The 19,372-nt window shown below is 44.5% G+C and overlaps 1 protein-coding gene across 5 annotated transcripts in view; it reads left to right on the top strand.

The window, feature by feature from the left end:
- XPNPEP3 (X-prolyl aminopeptidase 3) overlaps positions 1-19,372 on the top strand; it is a 51,041-nt gene that overhangs the window by 18,873 nt on the left and 12,796 nt on the right. For all 5 annotated transcript variants that reach the window (XM_084809931.1, XM_084809928.1, XM_084809929.1 and 2 more), the window contains 5 exons: positions 2,771-2,973; positions 5,993-6,055; positions 10,252-10,365; positions 17,630-17,715; positions 18,399-18,582. In XM_084809931.1, coding sequence (XP_084666057.1) covers positions 2,771-2,973; positions 5,993-6,055; positions 10,252-10,365; positions 17,630-17,715; positions 18,399-18,582 — 650 coding nt within the window. The remainder of the gene's footprint in view (positions 1-2,770; positions 2,974-5,992; positions 6,056-10,251; positions 10,366-17,629; positions 17,716-18,398; positions 18,583-19,372) is intronic.

Raw genomic sequence — 19,372 nt, forward strand, 5'->3', positions numbered from 1 at the left:
GGATAAAGGGCAGCGCCCTGGGCTTCCTGCAACCCACTTACCTCTTAGCCTCTGTCTCCTTTGTCTCCTTTGTCTCTTCAACCACTGCAACTCCCCTGGCCAACTCCTGTTTGCTCCCCCTGTTCGCTCGCTCTGTTCGCTCGCTCTCTGGGAGCTTGCCTGCTTCTGTAGTCCCTGGACCAGCTGGAGCAGCTTGCTCTGCTCTGCTCTGCTCAGCTGGGAGGCGGGAAACAGACTGAAGCTTCCTGCCCAGTCAGCTGCTGGGAGTACTCAGGCCACACCCCTCCAATTCAGTTGGAGCTCTCAGAAGCTCCTGGTGAGCTCACAGCCAGTCAGAAGGATAAAGGGCAGCGCCCTGGGCTTCCTGCAACCCACTTACCTCTTAGCCTCTGTCTCCTTTGTCTCCTTTGTCTCTTCAACCACTGCAACTCCCCTGGCCAACTCCTGTTTGCTCCCCCTGTTCGCTCGCTCTGTTCGCTCGCTCTCTGGGAGCTTGCCTGCTTCTGTAGTCCCTGGACCAGCTGGAGCAGCTTGCTCTGCTCTGCTCTGCTCAGCTGGGAGGCGGGAAACAGACTGAAGCTTCCCGCCCAGTCAGCTGCTGGGAGTACTCAGGCCACACCCCTCCAATTCAGTTGGAGCTCTCAGAAGCTCCTGGTGAGCTCACAGCCAGTCAGAAGGATAAAGGGCAGCGCCCTGGGCTTCCTGCAACCCACTTACCTCTTAGCCTCTGTCTCCTTTGTCTCCTTTGTCTCTTCAACCACTGCAACTCCCCTGGCCAACTCCTGTTTGCTCCCCCTGTTCGCTCGCTCTGTTCGCTCGCTCTCTGGGAGCTTGCCTGCTTCTGTAGTCCCTGGACCAGCTGGAGCAGCTTGCTCTGCTCTGCTCTGCTCAGCTGGGAGGCGGGAAACAGACTGAAGCTTCCCGCCCAGTCAGCTGCTGGGAGTACTCAGGCCACACCCCTCCAATTCAGTTGGAGCTCTCAGAAGCTCCTGGTGAGCTCACAGCCAGTCAGAAGGATAAAGGGCAGCGCCCTGGGCTTCCTGCAACCCACTTACCTCTTAGCCTCTGTCTCCTTTGTCTCTTCAACCACTGCAACTCCCCTGGCCAACTCCTGTTTGCTCCCCCTGTTCGCTCGCTCTGTTCGCTCGCTCTCTGGGAGCTTGCCTGCTTCTGTAGTCCCTGGACCAGCTGGAGCAGCTTGCTCTGCTCTGCTCTGCTCAGCTGGGAGGCGGGAAACAGGAGGAGAAAGCCAGGGAGTTTCAGAAAAACAGCTATTTCTGTTTTATTGACTATTCTAAAGCCTTTGACTGCGTGGATCATAACAAATTGTAGCAAGTTCTTGGTGGTATGGGGATACCAAATCATCTTGTCTGCCTCCTAAGGAATCTGTATAACGATCAAGTAGCAATGGTAAGAACAGACCACGAAACAATGAACTGATTTAAGATTGGGAAAGGAGTACGGCAGGGTTGTATACTCTCACCCTACCTATTCAACCTGTACACAGAACACATCATGCGACGTGCTGGGCTTGATGAATCCAAGGCTGGAGTTAAAATCTCTGGAAGAAACATTAACAATCTCAGATATGCAGATGATACCACTTTGATGGCTGAAAGCGAGGAGGAGCTGAGGAACCTCATGACGAAGGTGAAAGAAGAAAGTGCAAAAGCTGGGTTGCAGTTCAACCTCAAGAAAACCAAGATTATGGCAACCATCTTGATTGATAACTGGCAAATAGAGGGAGAAAACGTGGAGGCAGTGACAGACTTTGTCTTTCTAGGCGCAAAGATTACTGCAGATGCTGACTGCAGCCAGGAAATCAGAAGACGTTTACTTCTTGGGAGAAGAGCAATGACAAATCTTGATAAAATAGTTAAGAGCAGAGACATCATACTGACAACAAAGGTCCGCATAGTGAAAGCAATGGTATTCCCCATAGTAACCTATGGCTGCGAGAGCTGGACCATAAGGAAGGCTAAGTGAAGGAAGATAGATGCGTTTGAACTGTGGTGCTGGAGGAAAATTCTGAGAGTGCCTTGGACTGCATAAGATCAAACCAGTCCATACTCCAGGAAATAAAGCCAGACTGCTCACTTGAGGGAATGATATTAAAGGCAAAACTGAAGTACTTTGGCCACATCATGAGAAGACAGGATACCCTGGAGAAGATGCTGATGCTAGGGAAAGTGGAAGGCAAAAGGAAGAGGGGCCGACCAAGGGCAAGGTGGATGAATGATATTCTGGAGGTGACGGACTTGACCTTGGGGGAGCTGGGGGTGGCGATGGCCGACAGGAAGGTCTGGCGTGGGCTGGTCCATGAAATGACGAAGAGTAGGAAGCGACTGAACGAATAAACAACAAGGTCTTCATTCTAGCTTATCTGAACTGAAGACCTAGTTTTCGAAGAGATGAGGCTAGACATTTACATTGACATGACACATCTTTTGTCAGTTTGTATTTAATATACACATACAGCTTTGTTTTTAAGGAGACAGCATATTGGAGAAATAATTTTAGCAATAGTTCTTACTGCTGGTTCTGTTCAGGCAGGTTTACAAAATGCTATCAAAATGAATAAAGTCAAGGGAAGATTGTCTGGGAATTATTTCCTCATTGAAATGTTATCAGAAATTGGGCAAGTGACCTTTAGCACTTACTCCTCCAAACCAACAGGTGTTTATAATTCAGGAGGAACTTGCAAGTTCTGAATAAACCCCAAATATGTTTGGCTAATTAAACTAACATCGGTTTATATTCTGTTTCACAGATGAATCTAGTATGGTTTGGTATGATTTTGCTAAACCTGTGCATCCACAGCTCCATTCTGATTACCTGCTACACTTGGCTGAGGTCAAAGCTAGAAGCAAGAACCGTATCCGAGCCATCAGGCACCTAGTGCAAAACTTACGGTTGATCAAATCTGCTGCAGAGATTGAGAGGATGAAGATTGCTGGCAAAGTGACATCACAGGTATGGGACAATACAATTATGCTCAACAGAATGGTAATAGAAAAGCTGGCATGGTGTTGGAGTTCCTGCTAAAGGGGACATGGGATGCACATGTAACTGAGCTGCTTCTGGTAGGATCTTTTTGGAGACAGGTTCTTTTATAAATAAATCATCCCAGCAAAATGTTGTATCTCTCAATTTGATGGGAAAGCTTTTGTAACCAACTATCATCAGAACCTCATTGTAATCTCTTAGGCCTAACACAATATGAAAGATGCAACAGTGTCCAGCCACTAGGACTATTTACGTTGCACTAGCGGAAACCAATGCTTACGCAGTGTCAATAACACTTGCTAGTGTAATGGGTTGCACAAATGTTGGTTTCCACTAGTGCAACATTAGTAGAGCTAGCGGCTAGACACTGTTGGATCCTTTCCAATAAGATTAATCTCATATGAATTCATGCAACAACAAAAACAACATGTGAGAAGGCTGCTACAATAGATTTTATTGTAATATGTGAACAAAACTAAAGGAAAACAAAGTATTAATGTCAGTAGGTTATAGATATAGACTTAATTCAGGCATCACATCAAACTGCCCAGCTAGGTGATATTCAACCTGTTCTGGAGGGGGTTGCACTCCCCCTAAAGGATCACATTCGTAGTTTGGGGGTGCTCTTGTATCCAGAACTGTCACTTGTGCACAGGTGAACTCAGTGGCATGGAGCACTTTTTATCAGCTTAGGCTGGTATGCCAGCTATGCCCTTATCTGGACAGAGATAGCCTAGCTACAGTTATCCATGCTCTGATAACTTCTCGTCTGGATTACTGCAATGTGTTATACGTGGGGCTGCCTTGAAAATGGTCCAGAAACTTCAGCTGGTCCAAAATAGGGCAGCAGAGATTGTTAACAGGGACTGGCCAATGAGCTCATATTATGCCAGCACTTTTCCAGCTGCACTGGCTGCCAGTCCACTTCCGGGCCCGATTCAAAGTGCTGGTATTAACATTCAAAGCCCTTAATGGCTTGGGACCAGGTTATCTGAAGGATCGCCTCCTCCAATATGTGCCTGCCTGGATCTTAAGATCATCCTCAGCGGCCCTTCTCCGTGAGCCCCTGCCAAAGGAAGTGAGGTGGGTGGCTAGCAGGACAAGGGCTTTTTCTGCTGTGGCACCCCTGCTGTAGAATGAGCTCCCTGGTGAGGTTCGCCTGGCACCTACATTGTATTCTTTCTGGTGCCAGGTGAAGACCTTTTTATTTTCCCAGGCATTTTAGCTTTCTAGACTTTTAGCTTTGCTGTTTTAAATCTGTATTTTGAATCCCTGCATTGCTGCTAGGTTGTATTCTGGTTGTACTGTTATACCGTGGTTTTAATGTTTTATATATTTTATATTGTTTTATTGTGTGCCCTTTGGTTTTAATTTTTGTGAACTGCCCAGGTTGCTTCAGCTATTGGGTGGTATAAAAATGAAATAAATAAATAGATAGATATAAACTAACTAACTAACTAACTGTGATTAAGGAAGGCTAACCATAGTTAAGAATGATGTTGAAATTGAAAAACCATGGCTTGTGACTGGCCACTAAATCAGTATCAGAAGCCATGGTTTGGCATTTGGAAACTGGTTTGTGCCAAGTCTGGTTTGGTATGATATTTGAATTGCTAGACCATAGTTTGGGCCATGACTCTGCTTCCAGAGGATGCTACACTATAAACATTGGAATGGACGTATGAAGTTGAGTACTAAGAGGACAGAAAATGAAACTAGACAAGGAGCTCTAAACTGTGGCTTACCTATGGAAGCTTGAACAATTGTCTGAGTTCTAATGTCTGCTTAGTACAAACCATTATGTGATACAGTGACCTTGAGCCATATTCTGGTGATCCCCTCTAGAAAGGGAATTCCATAGTAAGGTCAGTATTCCAAAGCTAGTGCCATGTCCCTGCAGTTGTCACTTGTGAAAATGTTGAGACACAGAAACTCACTAATCTTAATTGACAGGAATCTACATACAGGAGAAGAGACACCTTTAGATATGCCAATTCTCATTTTAATGGATTCTGCATATCTTTTAAATAAGCATGACAGATGCCGAACTACAGTTGGTGAATATGTGAGAATATAGCTAGGGAAGGGTTCTAGCTCAAAGACAGAGTACAGCTTTGCATGTAGTTGACCCAAAGTCTTTGTTGTGAGACCCTCATTGTAATAGCCTATGGCTAACACAATAACCTTCTATGCATTCATCATAGAATGAGATTTTGCAGAGCAACTCCCAGGTAGGGTTTATAGTACTATGTTACATGGATAATTTCTCTGGCTCTCTGTAAGGCAAGTACTTACCTTTGCATGTCGTAACTTCAGTGTATATTTGTATCTGGGGAGCTTCCAAGTCGGAAAACACCCTGTGCTAGATGTTATCTTGCTCTTTGGAACTGCATACTACATTTCTTATTGCTATTTTTGCCCACAAAGTCAAGTCCTGCTTCAGAAAAGTTAAGCTCTCTACTGTCTGGCACGAATGCTCATGTGACCCATAGGTTTTGCCTTTATGCCTTGCATTTGTGAACAAAAACTATTTCAGATTTGGTAATTAATTGTCATAATTATGTTTTAATTTTGCAAATGTAATTATATATTTGGTTCTTATGCTGTTCATTGTTTCTAAGTTCTAATATTTAGCTTTTTAATTCTGAAATTGAACTAAGGTTTTATTTCTTGAGAAGTTGCAATGGCCATTAACTGAAAGCAGTCGAAGCTTACTAACAGTGTTGGAAATTACACCTTTGTTTTGTTCAGAAATTATCATCAAATATGAAAAAAATGAATCAATCCTTGAAAAAAACAATCTTGATATATTAAGAGTTGATCCTGATTCTACTATTGCAAAATATTGTAAGGGGTGGTCAAATTCCTTTTTAAATATGCCTTTATCTTGAATAATTGTGACCTACGGTAATGAACGTAAAAGGAACCTGTTCCTCTGTTTCAGAATACTTGTTCACCAGAGGCTCTTATTGCTGCTTTTTGACAGGCATTCATAGAGACGATGTTTGCAAGCAAAGCTCCAGTAGATGAAGCATTTCTGTATGCTAAGGTATGTGCTTTGCTGGGTTGTGGAAAAATACCATAGTTCTTTATTCAGCTGTTTTTTACATTGAATTCTTAGGGTGCTTCCAGATAGAGGGCTCTTAGCAGTACCAATGAGAAGGCATTGTGTAACTATTCCATGTTTTCTTTCTTAATGGATTATTTGTGGTAAGAGTAAAGATGGAAGAAGCAGTGGGAAATCACAGGAGTTACAAGTTGAAGACGATGTCTGGCGCCCCTGTAGAATTCTCTAAATAAGGCAGGGCAATGGCACCATAAAAGCCTCACCTGGTAGCACCCTTAGGTTGCAATCCTATACACATATACCTGAGAGTAAGTCCCAGTGAAACTGATAGGATTCACTTCTGAGTAAATATTCATAGGATAGCATTGTTAGCCCTCCATCTGAACCAAAAATGGGAGGTTAAGAAAGGCCTTTGCCATCCTAGCACTAATTATGCAACTTCCCCAAAGCTGTTCCTCACCTTTTAAAGAGATAAAAGATAAGGGGCTGAAACTACAGGGAAACTTAAGGAAAACCCAAAGTGCTACTTAAAATTTTGGCATATGTTAGTGAAAAGCAAATACTTTTTTTTACCATACATACTCTCATACACAGGCATTTATATCCAAGAATATGTGTTTTCTTTCAAACTTAGAGGTGCACCAACAAGCCCCCACAAACATAACAACATGAACATTTCTCTGGTATGCGTTGCACAAACCTAGACAGCTCTCCTCCTTAAGGGAAATTGGCTAGGATATTGATAGGGCCTGCTATGAAGAAGTCGCTTTATGAGATAGGCATGCCTCCTAGTTTTCCATGTTTCTTTCAAGTAGTGTAGGAAAGCCTTTGAATTACTTCTATTTATTAAATTTATTTATTTATTTATTTAATTTCTTAATCGCCCATCCGGCCAGTCACCTGGCCACTCTGGGTGATGTACAGTAATACAACAATTTAAAACAATAAAATTCCACATTTAAACATCATATTTCTAAAAATACCCTAATCCACCCCAAATGCCTGCCCTTACCATGTTTTTAATGTGTGGCAGAAGCTCTTTAAAGAGGGGGCATGGCTAATACCTTGAATTTGGCCCAGAAAACAACTGGTAACCAGTGCAACTCCTTCAGCACCGGAGTAATGTGATCACGCTGGCAGCTGCCTTTAATCAGGCGAGCTACCACCCTCTGCACCAGCTGAACTGTTTTCAAGGGTAACCCCACGTAGAGCGCATTACGGTAGTCTAGACGAGAGGAGACCAGGGCATGTACTACCGATGGGAGCAGATGGTCGCGAAGGTAGGGGCGCAGCCGCCGTATCAGATGGAGCTGGTACAGCGCTGTCCGGCTCACAGCTGACACCTGAGCCTCCATGGACAGCTGGAAGTCTAAAATGATCCCCAGGCTGCGGACCTGGTCTTTCAAAGGTAGCCATACCCCATTCAACACCAGGTCAACATCCTCCAACCTCCTCTTGTCTTCCACCAAAAGTACCTCGGTCTTGTCAGGGTTCAGCTTATTCCTCCCCATACAGCCACTCACCATCTCCAGACATTTGGACGGGGATTCTACAGCCAACCTTGGTGAAGATTTGAACGAGAGGTAGAGTTGCGTGTCATCCACATATTGATGACACCGAACCCCAAACCTCCTGATGATAGCCCCCAGCGGCTTCACATAGATGTTAAATAGCATCGGGGAGAGGATGGAACCCTGTGGCACCCCACACATGAGCGGCCACGGGTCCGAAACTTCCTCTCCCAGTGCTACCCTCTGGTACCTGCCAGAGAGGAAGGACCGGAACCCCATAATACGGTGTCTCCGATGCCCAACCCCTCCAGGCAGTCCAGGAGGATACTGTGGTCAACGGTATCAAAAGCTGCTGAGAGGTCAAGGAGAATAAAGAAGGAGCATTCACCCCTATGCAAAGCCCTCCTCATATCATCCACCAAGGCCATTTCTGTCCCATGCCCGAAGTCCGATTGAAATGGATCTAGATCAGAGCTTTCCAAACACATTAGTGTGTTGGCGGCAGTGTGTAGGTGTGTCGCGTGAAATGCAGAAAATTGTGCAGAAGGGCACCGCTGAGCTCCCTTACTTGCATTTGCTTCCCTTGGCCCCTCCCCTGGAACTTCCTAAAGCAACTAATGTTAAAGCAGCTAAGGCTTAGCTGCTTTAACATTAGCTGCTTTAGGATCATGTGGCATCTTGACGTAGGGCACTCGTGATTGGCGGTGTTGGAACAGTACGGCAAGGTAGAGGCACGGGGCGAGGGGAGGGAAGGGGAGGCGCTGCCCTGGGAACAGAGCTTGGCCAACGCCGGCGCAAAGTGGCAGCGGCCCCCAGCCCTCCGAGATTTCGAGCGCACCCTTTGCGGACTTCTGCACCGTGCTCCTGCGCAGCCAGGCCAGAGTAGCGCACAGGTGGAAACGCCGCCTGGGACTGGGACTGCACAAAGCTGGCTGTCCACCATCTTGGCCAGTCGGAACAGAGCTCAGTGGAGGCCAGAAGCCTCAGATTCAGCATGCTCCCAATCACCCGGGCGAGCGCAGCTGCAGGCTGTCACCCAGTCAACCCACCTGCTGCTGGCTGAAGGGAGGCCACCTTCCCAAACCCAATGTGGCAAACAGCAAGCCACCCACCACATGGCACTTATAATTTGATTTCTGCCATTTATTTTTATTTTTACTCTGCTGTAATTGTGGATTGACCACCCACCAGCAGTATACCACCGGAGAGTGCTGGAACTGGACTCTGGACAGAGGCATTGCAAATATTTTCAGCAATATAGCCTTGTAGTGAGACATATATATTTACACCATTTTTGTTGGACTTTTGCTTCTCTACTTCATGTGTTTTTGCAGCTGAGCTCCTACCTGGGCCTATGTGTCTTAATATGTATTATAAATACTTTAGTTAATTTTGTTTATTTTTCACATTTTCTTGCACTTATTTACATACTGTTACTCATAAATGACAACAATGTATGTTATCTTACAAATCATATATTTTTAAAAATATAAATGAAAGGTTTTCATGAGATATGTTCTATCCCCATACATTTCATTATTACAATTTGTGTATGTGTCTGTATCTCTTATAACGGGTTAGTTTAACCTCCAGTTTGCTAAGAAAACTGAATTACCATGTCATGAAATGATGCATATCTAAAAAGTGTGTCACCAACACGAAAAGTTTGGAAAGCTCTGATCTAGATAATCAGCTTCTTCCAAGTGTGCCTTCAACTGCATCGCCACCACCCGCTCAATCACCTTGCCCAAAAACGGGCGAAAGTTATTCAGGACTTGGGGATCCAAGGAGGGCTTTTTTAAGAGTGGTCTTATCACTGCCTCCTTGAGGGCTGATGGCATCACTCCCTCCTCAAGGGAGGTGTTCACCACCACCCTGATCCCCTCAACCAGCCTCTCTCTGCAGCTCAAAATGAGACAAGATGGGCAGGGATCAAGTAAACAGGTGGTTGGCTTTACAGAGATGAAAGCACCTTGTCCACTTCATCAGAAGGAAGAAGCTGGTACTGATCTTGATACACTTAAGAAACCAATTGCTACCAATGGAAATGGGCTCAAATCAAAAGCATTATGCAGCCAAATACAGCCAATGGGAGAACTGTCTGGGCCTAGAGGGAGTCATGGAAACCTACAGTTGATTTAGCTACTGAAAAATAATCACCGAGTTCTAGGCACTTACCTTTCTCCAAGACAACAGCAAATCTCATCCTTTTGCTGGATGAGCAAAAGGATGAACCAGAGTCTTTTCATCTACTATAGACTGATTTTCTATGAGTTTCCTCCAGGGAGCTCATGGCAGCCTGTACAGCCGGGGTGGACAGCACACAGGCTGTATGTGGCCCCCCGGCGTCTGATGCAGTCCCCCCACCAAAGAAAATCAGCTGTTTGCTGCCAGAGTTCAGCAGCAAACTGCTAGGTTTTTTGCTGCCAAAATGGGGGGTTACCCCATTTCTCCTTACATGAAACTATTAGGTTAGATAGGGTGAGACTGGCATAAAGCTTCCCATCACTAACCAAGGATTTTAACCCCCTCCCCCTAGTACGAGTCCAACACTGTATCGGCCGCACTTCATTGGTTTGCAGTCCTGTGCATGGGCAGAAAAGGGCTTGGATAGCAGCTGTGAATTTGAATTAATGGATTTACTTATTACCAACTTGATCATTGTAGTTTGAATTTGAATGCCGGGCTCGTGGTGCTGACATTTTGGCTTATCCCCCTGTGGTTGCGGGTGGCAACAGGTCCAACACCTTGCATTATGTGAAAAACAACCAGCTCATCAAGGTAACCAAATGGATTTTGATCTTCTTTACTGAAACATACTGATATTTCATTTCTATGAAACCCTGCCAAACTATTTTAAAACATTTTATTCTAGGCGATGCTTGCTGTTTTGTGCAACCTGCACAGTTGTGATGTCTGCTTCCTGAGTGGATATCCACACCATCTCCTACCATAGTTAGTGCAACATGGACCAGAGTTATGATCCACAGTGTGTGTTTGCCTGTTAGGCTGCATATGTGGCTTGATTCCCCAAAGTGGGGAACTGCAGCATTTATCTTAGTTATTGTCCCTTTTACAGAACTCATGTGATATTTCATTCCAAAACCACTGTTCTTTGGTAAATCTTCCTGTTAAGATCTTCGAATTTACACCAGAAGTGCCTTCAAAGAGTAAATTAAACACATAAGCTAGAGGGGGTGGGGGTGCATAAACACACAGAGAGAGTTAATTTTAAAAAGCAAAGATAGCCATGCTGGTCCATGAGGAAAAAAAATCTAAAATCCTCAGTTAGGCAATACTCTTATTAGGACCATCCAAAATTACCAGAAAATGTGCAAGCTTTCTAGTTCTCCAAAATTTGTCATCAGTCTAGATTGTGTAGAAAGCAGGGGGTGGGGGAAGAAACAGAAATCCAAACAATTGGCCAGATGTGATGGCCTGCATTTTAGATGGTAAAAGGTAAAGGTGTCCCCAACCAGTCGTGTCCGACTCAAGGGTGCGGTGCTCATCCCCGTTTCTAAGCCGAAGAGCCAGCGCTGTCCGAAGACACTTCCGTGGTCATGTGGCCGGCATGACTGAACACCGAGGTGCACGGAACGCTGTTACCTTTCCCGCCGAGGCGGTACCTATTATCTACTTTCAATTTCTTGCTTTCAAACTGCTAGGTTGGCAGGAGCTGGGACTGAAGATGGGAGCTCACTCCGTCACGCAGCACTCGGGTCTCGAACTGCTGTCCTGCTGACCTTCCGGTCTGCAGTTCAGCGTCTTAACCACTAAGCCACCACGGCCCCCTGTTTTAGATGGACCCAGTCTCAAAATGGAAATTGCAGACTGAATGCAGTAAGGCATTGGAAGTGTTAGTTTATACCTAGCAATGCATTTTTGGAGAGAGAAGCAGCAATGTTGATCTCCATTTCTGAAAACACGAAGTCTGACCGTACCTCTGATCTGCCTTTTGCTTTGGGCGAAACAGGATAGCCAGAGATTCGTTTCAGGTGGTACATGAGATTTGAAAAGTCAGTTGAGATCAAATTGTATTACCTAGTCTTTCACACCCCACCTCTCACCTCATTTTTGTGAAATTTCAGTTGGTTCTAATATAGAAATTTCCCAACTGTGGATTTTTGATACATACTATTAGTAAAGGAGACTTGCATTCAGCAAGCATCAGTGATTGTACCTGGAATTGTACTGGAAGTGCCCCTTCCCCAAATTCCTGGCCCGATTGAAATATGTGAAGAGGCAACAGAACTCCTAATGCCCAACATTCCATCCCATGTGCAGCTTGGCTTGTTCTGTGCTGGACCTCTGGCCTCTAAACTTCATGTCTCATGTTTTAACCATTAGATATAAAAAAAGTCACATTTTCAGCCATTCCTATTAATCACTGTGTCTTAGGCTAGACGTGTACCAAATTTTAACATAAGTTGTTTGGAAGTACTTTACTCTGGGATATACTTCATTTTCTCCATTTTGAGGAGAGATTTATAAAGAACTCCCCTTTAAGATACTTCTAGTAATCAGGATATGTTGGGCCATGCGTGTCATAACTGTACAAAAATGCATATATAAGGAAAAAGTATCAAAAATGTGCATATGAGTGAAAATAACATACAAAAATCATATTAGCGGAAATATTGCAAAAAACGTGTGTATTATACAAAATTGCATACAAAAATATGTGTATCAGGCAAATTCATAGACGATTATGTACGAATTTTCATTCAGACTTTTAAAAAAGAATTGAAAACTGATGCAGAAACAGGACAGAACAAGCTTAAGATTGGAAAAATGAGAAGCTGAAAGAAATCAAAATTGACAGATTTGTCCATCCCTAGAAAGGAGTTGAAGTGAAAAAAGAGCAGAACTATCAAACCTTAAAAGAGGAATACACAGACCTGCTCTTGAATGGTTTTTTGAGTTGAACATTACTAGAGCGCTCCAGGGTAGTTCTGCCTCCCCTGTACCTACAGAGAAGGACCTACTTCCTTTCTAGAAAGTGGAGCAAAGGACATCAGGGATCTTCTCATGCAGCTCACTGACCATGATCTTTGTAGGGGAAAACAGGGTGATATATTTCTGTTCATGAAAACTGTGTGAATAATACAGAAGTAACACACATTCCCATCTCTGGACAGCACTTACAAAGCTCCTCCTGACACTGTTTGCCCTTGATCATGTGCATGCAAAGCCAGGGTCCAATACTTGATTGTGCAGTCATTACTTAAGAAAAGTCAATTTCCTCAAAATTAGACATTCACTTCCTTTCCTCTTTCCTTTTCAAAGAAACTATTGAATGTGGCCACTTGATGCTTGCCAGTCTTCAAATTCATGATGCTCTTTAACAGGTGATTAAATACTCACTGGAAAAAAGGAAGCTTCTGTGACTGGGAGAGGGATTTCCCCTCTACTGTTTACTTGGGGGAGTGGGAATATAGGAATGATAGTGAACAGCTGACGCGCACAAGCACAGGAGGACCCACTTATTGCAAGACAGCAGGTGTACTATTTCTTGAGTATCATATTATTGGTGGGATTCAAATCTTAAAACAGTGTCTTTTATCTCTACCATTCTTTCCTGGAACTTATGGACTTTATTCACAGCTGTTCTGAAATGGATTTTGAGATTCACCAGAACAAGAGTGTCTTTTGTATGCATTCCATCCAGTTAAGCTAAACCGTCCCAGAGATCATGGCCAGATTAAAAATGGTATGAGTGAAACAGGCTGAAAGTTGGCTTCTGAGCAGATTATTCTTGTTAAATTAACCCCCCCAATCATAGCTTAAATAAGCCATGATGAGCCATGGCGTGTCATGCGAACCAAGTCAATGAGTGCCACTTGAAATTTATGTAGGGAAGCAGCCACAACTTAAGAGTATATTAAGACATGCAAAATAAGGAAGGTGATAACTGCTACTGAATCAGCTTGTTACTGCATGTCTTTGATCACATACATATGTACTCAAATGACGTGGAAATATTAAGATCTTTTGCAGATGTGTGTGGCATGCACATGGTAAACTGCACATTAAACTTAGACTAAGTGGGAAAATTAGCCTAACAACACTGACAAAGACCTTCGGTGTTAAGAATAGGATAAGGCTATTAATGGCTACTACTCCTGATGGCTATATGCTATGTCCAGTATCAGAGGCAGTTGCTGGGGAACGTGACTGGGAGGGTGCTATTGCACTCATGTCCTACTTGTGGATTTCCCACAGGCAGATAGTTGGCCACTGTATTAACAGAATGCTGGATGTGATGTACCATTGGTCTGATCCAGTGTGGCTCTTATTATGTTCTTAATACATGCTTTTATTTTACCATAAATACTTGTAGAAAGATAAGATTGGTTAGTACCTTAGCACTGGACCAGCAGGGTATTCTCTTATAGGGTAATTATAATTAAAAAGGAACAGGAAAAGTGCTAGAGTAACAGCAGGGTGAACTTTCGAGGCCTAGACACAAGTGGAAAACTCGAGTTTCAGTGGCACAGGGATGGCCACATGAAGGGCAGGACAGACATAGAGCGATATCAGGAAAGAGAGAAAGGAAGTCAGAGTGGGTATATTTACCTGTTTCAGAGGAGGGAGAAAACACAGGGCTTCACTTCCTGGATGTTCATAAGGGAGCTGGCTAGGTTGGGGATTGTCCTGCTTTGGCTGGGTCAGACTCAGCATTAGGGTAATTGAGGGGCAAATCCAAAAGTCGAACAGAAATGTGGTCCAATCAGCAGAGCCAAGCAGGAAGGACCTCCTCATAAGGAGTCTGATTGCTGTGGTTCTTGAGGCGTGCGCTTCACCTCCAGGTGGCAGCCTGTGCCTCTACATTCTGGCGCATTCTAGGGCTAAGGCAGATGCTTGGTCGCCACCTCAGATACTGTGGGAGGTATATGGTCCTCAGGGGCCTTGTCCAGGGGTTCCTCAGTGTCCACCATACTGGAGGACCTGGTGTAGCTTCCCTGGAGGTGCTAGGAGTGCCAGTGTTAGAATGATGCACAGAGGTCAAGAATGGTCTCAGAATCATCATCTGACAAGTCATCCTAGCCTGGGTCAGGCATGACACCTGGAAACCTGACAGGGGCTGGCTTGAAACCCCACAAAGCCTCAGAAAAATGCCCTTGGCTGTTAGCTTGGCCACAGGAAGATTGAACCACTGAGCTTAAAGCCAATTATCCTTAAATGTCCTGTTATCCCCACTGCAAAGCACAGGCTGCCTGGCTATGTACAGAGTGTGGAGGTCCCTCAAATTTCTCAGGGAGGTGGCTGAGATCCAAGTGTAGCAGTACCATTGAAATGGATGTTGCCTAAGTACAGCAATGGGTGCTTTACTGGGGATGAAGCTCTAACTGGGACAGTGAGGTAGCACAGCAGTGCAAATAGAGAGGAAATCTCTGGACCTAGAAACATGAGTTTAGCTCCAGAGGTCAGAGTAGTGTTAGGAATGGATCACGAGGAACAGGCCGTGTTCCAAGTGAACCCCAGGAGCATGACAAGTAAATGTGACAGAGAAACTATGCACAATAAGTCCTGCAGTCAATTTGGACTCAAGGACAGCTAAAGGTACAGGTGAAGGACACAAAGGAGATTATGTCTTTGGGCGTGCTCCAGTTGGGGTCAGGGGAATGAAGGTTGGTTCTGGAGGTTCTTGGCCACATGATTGAATTTGGGCTGGCTAGTTCAGTATTACAAAGCCATGTTTCCAGGGGCCAATCTGGTGGAGGTGACAGAACAAAAGGTGGCGATGCTTTAACCTGGATGATCTCTAACAGTTGCTGATTGACTATCTGGAGGTGGGGACACTTCAGGATTGTACCATATTTCTTGCCAGGGCTTTAGATTGGCCAGTTTTAGGTTACTCTTGGGTTGCTTACCTAGGGAGCTCATCTAAACCTCAGGAAAGCATTTGCATTTACCTGGAGCTCCCATTGTTCACCTACCGTCATGAGGGCAACTCCTTTTAATTTAATTAGAATCAAGCAGCCTTCTCCAACCTGGTGCCCTCGTGAAGTTTTGGACTCCCATCAGCCCCAGCCAGCATGGCCAATGGTCAGGAATGATCTGATTTGTAGTCCCAAAAATTTCAAGGGTACTAAGTTGGGGAAGCCTGGAATAATACACAAGGGTCATGAACTTTAAATATATTAGGCACTAGTAGCTTGCACATTACCATCAGGAAATTATCATTCCTGTCTGTCTCCACACTTTCTTACACAGCCTTCCGGAACAAAATTGTGCTAGAAAAATATATGGGTAAAAGCTATCATGGCTGAGATTCTCAGTTGGTGTAAGAGCTTCACAATGCTTCCCAGTTTCATAGAACTCTTCATCCATCAGAGTAGAAAGGTAGAGAGCCCTTTACAAAGAACAAAGTTGGCATTAATGGCAAATATATTAGTCACTTCAGCTAGGTTGTGATTGAAGTGCAAAACATTTTTCACTTAAAGCATATAATTCATTTGCCTGTAGGGGGTAATTGGCTGCTGTTGTCTTCATGGGTCATTGCAACAAACTGTAACTGGGAATAAACAACTTCTGCTCTTTTGTATAGCTGAGAAATGGCTACCTGTCTAATCTATTAACATAAAAACATAAGGGCCGTACTGGATCAGACCAAGGTCCATCTAGCCCAGCATTCTGTTCACACAGTGGCCAACAAGCTGCCCACGGGAAACCCACAAACAGGACATGAGTGCAAGAGCATCCTCTTGCCCATGTTCCCCAGCAACTGGTGTACATAGGCATAGTGCCTCTGATACAGGAGAGAGCATCAGGACTAGTAGCCTTCAGGACTAGTAGCCACTGATAGCGCTATCCCCCATGAATTTGTCCAATCACCTTTTGTAGCCATCCAAATCGGTGGCCATTACTGCATCTTATGGTAGTGAATTCCATAGTTGAACTATGTGGTGTCTGAAGAAGTACATCCTTTTATCTGTCCTGAATCTCCCATCAATCAGATACAGGGAACGACCCCTGTTTTTAGTATTACGAGGGAGAAAAATGTCTCTTTCCCCAAGACCTCAGTTCTCTGTGGCAGCAGAGGATCTGTCACCCAGGGACTGGTGTACAGGTCAGCAACCTTGGCTTCAAGGGAACGAACTTGTTCCCTGAGAGCCAGGAGCTCATTACACCAAGCACACACCCATGACTTCTGTCCAGCTGGCAGATAGTCAAACATGTGGCACTCAGTGCATTACACTAGATAGCCCTTCCATACCTGCTGGCTGTCTACTGTCATAACTGTTTTTTTTAATTGGATATATTGACCTGGAAAACTAAGTTATTTACTAGGAAAAGGTGGGGAATTTATTTTACACACACACACACACACACACACACTAAGTGGGGAAGAGTAGAACATCCTGGCCACCTTGGCCTGTTCCTAAACTCACATGGGTGCTTAACTCGCTTGTGTGCTGCCATTTTGTCACTGGGCTTGAAATGCTATGTCATTGGGGCTCCCCGTGCTCAGAGAGCTGGGCTCCCTCCTTATATAGATTTAGCTCACTTGGCCCAACTGCTCCTGCCCCAAATCAGATTAGAGGGACTCATTTAAAAAGCAAGGGACTACTTGCTCAACTACTGGTCTGCACTAGCTTCCAGTGAGTGGAAATCTAGATCAGTAAAGCCCCCTTCTCTTCAGGGAGAGGACAAATGGTCAATGAGTTGCTGGAGGAGACAGATAATTGGGGGGTGGGGTTAAGAAAGGGATGTGGTTTGGCTGGAAGAGTTCTGTGCAAAGCATAGCTTGCTTAAACCTGCACATGCAGAACTTGGTCTGATTAAATGATATCACATATTTTGCTATGGCACATTAAATTTCTTTGGCATAGGTTAGAGTGAGGGACAAGGTTTGTAGGGAAAGGAAGGGCTACAGCTTCAAGTTCTCTGGGCTGCTGTCCAATGAAGAAGCATGAGTAGCTTATCTCACTTCCTAAGCATATGTTCAAAGTTGTTGTTTTATTTTTTAAAACATCTATTTAAAACCTCTGATTGAGTGATACCTTTGTATACCAAAGAATTGCTTTTTCTTGTGCCTCAGGATGGAGAAATGGTTTTATTGGATGGGGGATGTGAGTCCTCCTGTTACGTAAGTGACATCACCCGCACTTGGCCCATCAATGGCAGGTAGGTTCTGCTCCCAGCAGAGAAAATACCGTGCTGTTTTGAAGTGGCTGTGAGTACTGCAGCTCACAAACTCTTGAGCATTCTTGTGCATATCTCTGAAATTATATCTGGATTCCACCCCCAATCTGATTCATTTGCTTTCCTGTTTTTTCCCAAAGGGGCTCCATCTCGCCACTGTCATTTCTCCATTTCACTATGCTCTTCTGCCTTGCTTATCTTTGCAGTCCCTTGCCTGATATAAAGTGATTGCCCTGTTTCACATACTTGACTGTGTGGGAAGTGACTTAGGGTTGTAGTGATGCAGAACCACTCTGTCCATTCAGAAATATTGCATAGTAGTGTTCCACTTCAGCATGCAGGTGGGGAAAATATTGCATTGAATCCCCCCCTCCGCCCCAAAAAATGTCAAAAAAAACCACACCTGCTTATGGAAAGCTAGAATTTCAGGGGAAGAGGTTCTAGCTTTGTCTTCTCTTTAAAATACTGGTTTTCAGTGTGTGGGGAACATTTGATGTAGGAGAGTGTTCAAACATGGAATCCTCCACCTATATTCTGAAGTGGAACAATCCCAGGAGGGCTGTGCCACATAATTATTTTGAAAATGTGGCTTGGTCCTTAATTGGTAGCTTTCCTCCCTGTTTAAATCCCACCTGAGGTATTTTGCATTTGCCTCTCATTCTCAGGTTTACCAGTCCCCAAGCAGAGCTGTACCAGGCTGTACTGGAAATCCAGAAGTCCTGCTTGAGGCTCTGTTCTCCAGGTGTGAGCCTAGAGAACATCTACAGTCTCATGTTGACCCTTATTGGACAGAAGCTGAAAGATTTGGGGATCCTACAGAAAAGCACCACTGAGAACCACCTCCTCAAGGTACATGGCTTCCTTACATCACTCTCTGTTTGGTCTGCTGCTTTTCCCCATTGGATTAAAACAGCGCACTTCAGCTTGGGCCATTGCAGCTTGAAGTGCCAGCTTCCTCTGATATGGCTGTCGCTGGGCATTCTAGCATTGTTGCAGGTGTAAGTGGGATGCGTCCTGTAAAACCAAGGGCTGGCAGCATTTCCTCTTTTATACAGCAGATGGCAGAACATTCGGATTGCTCAAGGCATGCTCAAGGTTTAATTCCTGACAAGTGTCAATTGAATTGAGCGGGGTGGGGAGAGAAGGTGGGACCGTACTAACTTGTCAGTGAGATCAGTAAACAACTGCCAGACTAGGGGAGGAAAATGCCTCATTTTGAAATGGTGGTGGGAGTTATGGGAAGTATTTTCGCAGAGGGATTTTATTCTCATGAAAAGTGGGAACGGGCTATTCCGGAAGTGCCTGTTAATGAATCACTTTGATTCTGCTTAGCAGTGTAATGCCGCTTGCAACAGGTGTGTTTTCCTTGCTTTGTTTTCTGATGGACAGATACAAGCACAGATAGTATTTCAGCACAGGGTTTTTTTTATCACCACTCCCTGGAATGGTTAGAGCAATCAGACGTGCACCACTACAGCAGGCTTTTCTTTCAAAAGTAAAATTAAATTCCTTTTTCATACTGTGGCAAAAGTTCAAAGAATAAGGTGATCCTGAGATTTGTATGTGTCCAAATCTGTCCTGTGAATGAGCACAGAGAAGGGGGCTGAAGCTCAGTTACAGAGCACATGGTTTGCATGCA

This window comes from Heloderma suspectum, chromosome 7, assembly GCF_057233095.1.
Source record: "Heloderma suspectum isolate Gila_16-S chromosome 7, 16-S_ref, whole genome shotgun sequence".
In the NCBI taxonomy this organism is placed as follows: domain Eukaryota; kingdom Metazoa; phylum Chordata; class Lepidosauria; order Squamata; family Helodermatidae; genus Heloderma; species Heloderma suspectum.